The sequence below is a fragment of the Lynx canadensis genome, chromosome E2 (genome assembly GCF_007474595.2).
Source record: "Lynx canadensis isolate LIC74 chromosome E2, mLynCan4.pri.v2, whole genome shotgun sequence".
Taxonomy (NCBI): domain Eukaryota; kingdom Metazoa; phylum Chordata; class Mammalia; order Carnivora; family Felidae; genus Lynx; species Lynx canadensis.
The window spans coordinates 61,294,134-61,301,755 of record NC_044317.1 but is presented as its reverse complement, the minus strand read 5'-3'; the positions used below and the strand labels follow the sequence as shown (position 1 = coordinate 61,301,755).

The following is a 7,622-nucleotide window of genomic DNA, read 5'->3' as shown; positions in this document are numbered from 1 at the left end:
CGTGTGTGTGTGTGTGTGTGTGTGTGTGTGTGTGAGATGAGAGGCTTTCTGGGGGATGTAGTTCGCGACGCGTGAGCGGTGACGCGACACGCGCGCGCGCGCGCGTGTGTGTGTGTGTGTGTGTGTGTGTGTGTGTGTGTGTCCTGATCACCCAGGCAACGACCCGGAGGCACAGCTACTGGTTGTAGGAACTAGCGTGGTTGCGAGCGGCGGGCCCAGAGCATTTGCCCGCTCAGAGTCTGGGCGTTTCTGCGCTAGCAGCAGAGGACGGGGCGGGACTTCCGTCGTCGCCATTGCACTCTTCGCCGCGCAGTTGGTGGGCTGGTTGGCAGTCGGCTGCTGGGACCAGAGATGGGCATAGGGAAGTCCCGGGACTGTCACCGCACCACTGCATGCACTTTTACCCCTCGGCTAATGGTTCCTCCTTCCTGAGCCTTGGTTTCCCCAGATGTAGAACGGAGGTAATGTACTCCGCCTTAGCCCCACGGTCCCCGGAGACAGCTCCCAGGTCCTTGGGCGCATTTTATACGGGGGAAGACTTACTAAAACCCTGAGTGCGACCGTCAGCACGCGGTCACCCCGGGCAGTGGGGGCGTAGGGTTTTGGATGACCCCGCGGTGCTTGTCACTGTCGCTGCCTTGCACGGCCCCGCCCACTCCACAGACTCTGACCAGGCCAGCAACCTCGCTGATGGACCCCGGGCAGGTGAGTGGAGGGTGCCCCAGTTCTTCGCCCGCTGGTATCCCTGCCCTCCCGATCCTGGAGCCCCTGTACAAGAGAATGATGGTGTCCTGGACTCTTCACCTACACTTGAGTCTGGAGCCCAGCCAGGGTCACTCTTCCTAGCATCCTGAATCCAGGCTGGACGTTATATGGATGGGTTCACTGTAAGTTAGCAACCTCCTCAGGAGCTGCCCTGGTGTAATCTGAAACCGACCCCAGAGGTGGAGGGTAGGGAGAGAGTGAAGAAAGAGGCACGTCACTCCAGACTGGTTGGTGCAGGTTTAATAAGCAAGGACAGGTACATAGGAAGCTTGCCTTGGGCAGCCACAAGAGTAGATCTCCACACCAGGCCAACAAATCTTAAAAGTTTATATGGAGACTTTAACTTGGTTCAGTCAAGTATACCATCCAGATGGTGTCAGTGTCAGATCACAATCTCAAGGCTATATCCCTGGGGGAATTTCTGGGAGTGGGGAAGAATACACATTCCAAGGACAGGAGATGATGACAAGCCTCCCATTGCCCAGGTCCAGGTCATGGGTCAACTGGCAGTCACATCCTCTTGATGACTTCCCCCCCCCCCCCAACGTTCATATTTCTGGAATCCTATGGGATAAGGTCTGGAAGGGTATCCCAGGCACAGGGACCAGCATGTGCAAATTTCTTGAAGGTGAGTATAAGGTGGAAGTGTTCAAGGAACTGCAGGTCTGCATTTCATGTGGTGAACATAGAAAGCATGGGGACAGGTATCGGCCTGGAATGGCAGGCTGAGGAGCTGGGTCTCTATTCTGAGCATGGTGAATCCCGGAAAGTTTAGAGCAGAGGAAGGAGGTGATCTGATTCGGATCTTAATAGGCTCCCTCTGGATGGCCAGGAGAGAACAGAGTTCTCTCTGGAGGTGAAGTTGGAGGCAGGAAGACCACTGAGTCTTCCATTGAGTGACTGCAACAGTTCAAGTGTGTGCTTTGGTGGCTGGACCAAAGGTAGAAGTAGGAGAAATTGTTGGCTCCTGAATCTCCCTTTTAAGTAGGGTGGACTAGATTTCCTGCTGTGAGGCAGTGAGATATCAAGGTTGACCCAGACAGGTTTGTCAGGTGTGGAAGTTGGCGTGAGGAGTAGATTTCAGAGGGAAGATGAAGAGCTAGGTTTTAGCCGTATTGTATTTGAGGTGTCCTGTAGACTGCCAAGTGGAAGTGCCAAGTATGCTTTATGCCAGGTCCAGGCTGGAGACATCCAAGGGAGACTTGTGTGTCGACATTATGTGTGGCTGGGGGTTGACCAAAATGGTGACCAAGCCTCTACCTAGAGACTAGACCTGGGATGAAAAAAATGAAGCATGAAAGTAACAGAGGTAGGATGACAGTGGGGTCTGAGATGAGACTGGTTTACCTCTCTACAGCTCACCAGGTTTTTGTGGCCATCCTCCTTGGGGTCTGGGGTTTTTTTCAGGGTGGAGGAGTAATCAGGGGCAGAAAGGATCAGTCTAAACTAAGAGTCCCCAAGCCTAGGGTCTGGGATTTGTCTATCTGTGAAAACAGCTATGACTGCTGAAGGGAAAGCATGTAGAGGGTGGAGGTGGAAGAGAGCAGGGGTGTTTAAGATCTATTCATGGTTCTGGGGAGCTGAAGGCTGAAGCAACAAGGCAAAGTGGGGAGGCATTAACCAGAAGTGATGATTGTTTCTGTCAGTGGCGATTTTTGGAGATGTGGGGCAAGCCAGGCTTAGTATTGAATCCTGGTTGCCCATTTTATGTTGGGTATGCCATGTGCACAGTGGGATATAGGAACTAGGGATATGCCTGTGGTGTGAACAGGAAGGGAGGGTGGGGGCTGGGGAGTGGGTGTCCAAAGAGTGGCATGTACAAGGTAAGGGAATGTGAACCAATGGGCCCAGGGCCCTGGCACTAGAGGCTTAAGGGAAGAAAGAGAGTCCAAATTTTCTTCTACTTGGGAGGTGTGATCTGGGGGACACAAAGGAGCTTGTTTAGTGTGAAGAGTGGGTTCCTGGCTAGCACAGAGCACAGACAGCATCTGTATCAGCTTTTTGTTCCTCTAGATTGGATTGGATTGGCCTGGCTACAGTAACTAGTGAGACTACAAGGATAAAGGGATATCTGTGGTGACAGGGCCTCTTATCTCCTCTGAGGTGGGGGCCTGAGGAGGAGGAGGAGCTGTGGGTGGGTGAGGGAAGGATGGACTGAGGGAGTCACAAGAAGAGAAGATGCCAGTGGTAGATGTAGCAGAACTCTGAGTCATAGGTCAAGGAACTGGATGTGTCCATTTGACTTTTTGTTTGCTTTTCAGCCCATCTGTTGGCCTTCTAGCTTAGCTGTTTCATCATTGCAAAGCCCAGTGACCTTTGAAGATGTGGCTGTGTACTTTTCCAAGGAGGAGTGGGGGCTTCTTGATGCAGGCCAGAGGGACCTGTACCACAATGTTATGCTGGAGAACTTTGAGCTCATGACCTCACTTGGTAAGGCCTTTCTGCCCTGCCCCAGCATGGTGACCAGCTTCTTCCCTTTTACCTTCTTCCCATAGAGAGTTTTCCGTTCATCCCAAAGTTGGACCATTGACACTGGTTCTTCCCAGGTTTCCTGTTATAGATGCTGTGGATGCTAGGACTGGGCTGTGTGCATTCTCCTTGTATTTCTCTGAGCAGCCTCATAAATAGTCCTAATAGCTGTTGCCCAGGGGCCTTGTGGGAACAGAGGTTGGGGATCAGGGACATATGGTGTGCCTGATGGATCCCACTAAGCTAGACCAATTTCCGGCTCGGTGACCCACTATGGGGCCATGCCCAGAATCTGTCCCTTCCCCCATGGGACTTTTTTTTTTAAACTTTGTTGAGCTATACCATAAAATTCATACTTCAGAATGTATAATTCAGTGGTTTTTAGGTATTTGCAGAGTTGTATAAATATCACCATAATCTAACATTTTTATCACCTAAAGAGAAATTGTACCCATTAACAGTCATTCCCCATCTTCCCTCATCTCTTCTTCCTCAGCCTTAGGCAACTGCTAATATACTTTATGACTATATACATTTGCTTATTTAAACATTTCATATAAATGGAGTCACACAGTATATGTTTCTCTGTGAATGGCTTTCAGTTAGTGTAATGTTTGTAAGGTTAATCCACGTTGTAGCATTTACCAGTACTTCATTCTTTTTTATGGCCAAATAATATTCCATTGTGTAGATATACAATGGTTTGTTTATTCATTCATCAGTTGATGAGCATTTGTCTTGTTTCCACTTTTTGGCTGTTATGAAAAATGTTGCTATGAACATTCATGTACAAGTTTTTACGTAAGTATGTTTTCATTTCTCTTGGGTAGATACATAGTGGAATTGCCAAGGTGTTTTCCAAATTGGCAGCACCATTTTATATTCCCACTGCAGTGTATGAGTGTTCCAATTTTTCTACTTCCTTATCAACACTTGCTATTGTCTGTTTTCTTATAGATAGCCTAGTTGGTGTGAAATGGTATCTCACTGTAGTTTTGGTTTGCATTTCTCTAATAACTAATGATGTTGAGCAACTTTTCATGTGCTTGTTGGCCATTTGTTTATGTGTATGTATATATACATATCTCCTTTTAAGAAATGTCTATTCAAGTCCTTTGTCATTTCCTCTAGTAAGGCCTCCTTTATTCTGTAGCTTGGCTATCCCTGTCCTACACAGTGGGCCCTTCACTCTTCTTCTGGCCCCCTTGACCTGTCACCATCCCTTGGACCCATTGCTGTATATGTCCAGCCACACATTTCTAATGAAATCACCCTTTCCACCAAGTGGAGCACTCAGGTTACCAGAAATTTCTCTGCTTTTAGGTTGTTGGCATGGAGTGGAAGATGAGGGGGCCCATTCCAAGCAGAATGCTTCTATACAAGGGATGTTGCAGGTCAGGATCCCCACTGCAAATCCTTCCACGCAGAAGGCTGACACCTGTGATATGTGTGGCCCATTCTTGAAAGACATTTTGCACCTGGATGAACATCAAAGAACATATCCTGAGAGTACCCTCTATACATGTGGAGCATGTGGAAGAGAGTTTTGGTTCAGTGTGAACCTTCACCACCACCAGGAGCAGCACAGTAGAGAAAAGCCCTTCAGATGGGACAAGGACAGGGACTCATTTGTGGAACGCTCTATAGTCCATCTGTCAGAGAAGCCTTTCACTTGTGGGGAAGATGGTGAGGATGCCTTGGACAGCCATGACCTCTTCCAGTATCCAGCCATTGAGAGCAGTGGGAAGCCATATAGAAGCACAGAGTGCAGGAAGGCCTTTTCACACAGTTCTAATCTTGAGCAGCTCTTAGAAGTCCATTCCACCCAGGAGCTCTTCAAGTGCAATGACTGTGGAAAAGTCTTTCAGAAGAGCTCCACCCTCCTCAACCACCTGAGAATTCATTCTGAAGAGACACTGTTTAGATGCCCAACAGTTGAAAATTCCTTAGAGGAGAAATCAACCCTTGTTAATCACCAAAAACGTCATAATGAAGAGACATGTCATGTATGTAAAGAGTGTGAGAAGACCTTCAGTCACCCTTCTAAACTGAGGAAGCACCAGAAATTTCACACTGGAGTAAAACATTATAAGTGCAATGATTGTGGGAAAACCTTCAGCCACAAACTCACACTTGTTCATCACCAGCGAATTCATACAGGAGAAAGACCTTATGAGTGCAGTGAATGTGGGAAAGCCTTTAATAACAGGTCACACCTCACTCGACATGAGAAAGTTCACACTGGAGAAAGGCCTTTTGAGTGCAGCAAATGTGGACGAGCCTTCAGCCAAAGCTCTAATTTCCTTCGGCACCAGAAAGTTCACACCCAAGTAAGACCATATGAGTGCAATCAATGTGGTAAAGCCTTCAGCCGTAGCTCTGCTCTCATTCAACACTGGAGAGTTCACACTGGAGAAAGGCCTTATGAGTGCAGCGAGTGTGGAAGAGCATTTAATAATAACTCCAACCTTGCTCAGCACCAGAAAGTTCACACTGGAGAACGGCCTTTTGAGTGCAGTGAATGTGGAAGAGACTTCAGCCAGAGCTCCCACCTCCTTCGACATCAGAAAGTTCACACTGGAGAACGGCCTTTTGAGTGCAGTGAATGTGGAAAAGCCTTCAGCAATAGCTCCACTCTCATTCAGCACCAGAAAGTACATACCGGGCAAAGGCCTTATGAATGCAGTGAATGTAGAAAGGCCTTCAGTCGCAGCTCCAGCCTGATTCAGCACTGGAGAATTCACACCGGCGAAAGGCCTTATGAGTGCAGTGAATGTGGGAAAGCCTTTGCTCACAGTTCCAGTCTCATTGAGCACTGGAGAGTTCACACAAGAGAAAGGCCTTATGAGTGCAGTGAATGTGGGAAATTCTTTAGCCAGAACTCCATTCTCATTAAACATCAGAAAGTTCACACTGGAGAAAGGCCTTATCAGTGCAGCGAATGTGGGAAGTTCTTTAGCCGAAAGTCCAGCCTTATTTATCACTGGAGAGTTCACACTGGAGAAAGGCCTTATGAGTGCAGTGAGTGCGGGAGAGCCTTCAGCAATAATTCTCACCTGGTTCGTCACCAGAGAGTTCACACACGGGAAAGGCCCTATGAGTGCAGCCAATGTGGGAAAGCCTTTAGTGAACGATCCACACTTGTTCGACACCAGATAGTACACACCAGAGAAAGGACTTATGAGTGTGGCCACTGTGGAAAAATTTTTAGCCGTCTTTGCAATCTTGCTCAGCATAAAAGGATTCATACCTGAGTGGAGTCTTATGGAAATGGTCCTTCTGAGAAGATTTTCAGCCAAGTCAAACTTGGAGCAGAATACCCACAGAGAAGTTACCTACATGTACCACTAATTTGGAAAAGTCTTCAAAAGCTACCCTGGCCTTTCTCAGCAGCCCAGAGCTGAGCTCTCTCCCCTATGGAGCACAAATCCGTTTTGAACCTGCCTGGATCCAAATATTTGCAACAGTCATCTACATATGCATGGAAAAAACAGCTCCCTGTGCCTCCTTTCCACTTTCCTGGAGGAAAACAGACTTATCCTGGGCCCATTGGAATGGCTTCATTCCCACTGCCTCTGAGAGGGTTAGGAAATGAACTGACCCCAGGCTGGTTGAGGGGCCTTGAGGGATGTCCAGTTTGGGCTTCTCAGGAAGACGCACATTCCTCATGGATGTTGTCATGTCTGCATGTAATCCCAATGATGTGTCCACTGAGCCCACACATTACCCTTCCCTGGAACCATTTACCCTGGTCTTCTCTATCCAGCATGATAATAAAGACCTCATTGATCAACCCAGCTTAATCTTGGGGGTTGGGGTGGGGTAGGTTGAAAAAAGAAGCAGGTAGAGTGGGGGAAGGCTGATGCAGGGCACCTGACAACATCTACCTCAGGGTATAAAAGGAACATAGGGAATTGCTCTATGATCTTTTGTGGCCCACTTCACATTGCATTTGAAGGACTGGGAAAAACTGAAGGGCTCATAAAGTAAACATAGTGGCCTGTGTTTCAGAGATACCTGAAGGCCCAGAGCTCACCCTGAAGAAGGAGGATGTTAGTCTGCAAAATTAGAATGGTCTGTTGGATTAGAGGGCAGGTCCCTAGTTCACAGAACTCTGGGTTCCCCTATGTGAGGAGAAGCTGTCTTCTGGTTCCTAATAAGGGGATATGACCCTGGGAGGCCAGTAGAGGCCTAGTGAATACTGTATCCACCTAGTGGATAGAGAAACACTGGGTGTGAAGTAATAGGGAGTTGGGGAGACTAGGAAACTATAGGCCCATGCCATTGGGGATAAGGAGTAACCACAGTTCTCCATTAACTGTGGCTCTGCAGGTGAGGCAAGTATAACTTAATCTGAGACCCACAGGGGCCATTTGGGAAGCCATCAT

General features: G+C 48.1%; 1 protein-coding gene across 2 annotated transcripts; it reads left to right on the top strand.

Annotated features, from left to right (window-relative positions):
• Window positions 1-64: 64 nt before the first annotated feature.
• On the top strand, window positions 65-7,027 carry LOC115502268 (zinc finger protein 132). Of its 2 annotated transcripts, XM_030297491.1 has the most exons (4): window positions 235-705; window positions 1,251-1,393; window positions 3,027-3,195; window positions 4,558-7,027. In XM_030297491.1, the coding sequence occupies exons 2-4, from the start codon at window positions 1,289-1,291 to the stop codon at window positions 6,486-6,488; spliced, it is 2,205 nt and encodes a 734-aa protein (XP_030153351.1). In that variant the 5' UTR covers window positions 235-705; window positions 1,251-1,288; the 3' UTR covers window positions 6,489-7,027. The 2 variants fall into 2 exon arrangements, with proteins under 2 accessions (XP_030153352.1, XP_030153351.1); XM_030297492.2 differs by lacking the exon at window positions 1,251-1,393 and having other exon boundaries at window positions 65-705.
• Window positions 7,028-7,622: the final 595 nt, after the last annotated feature.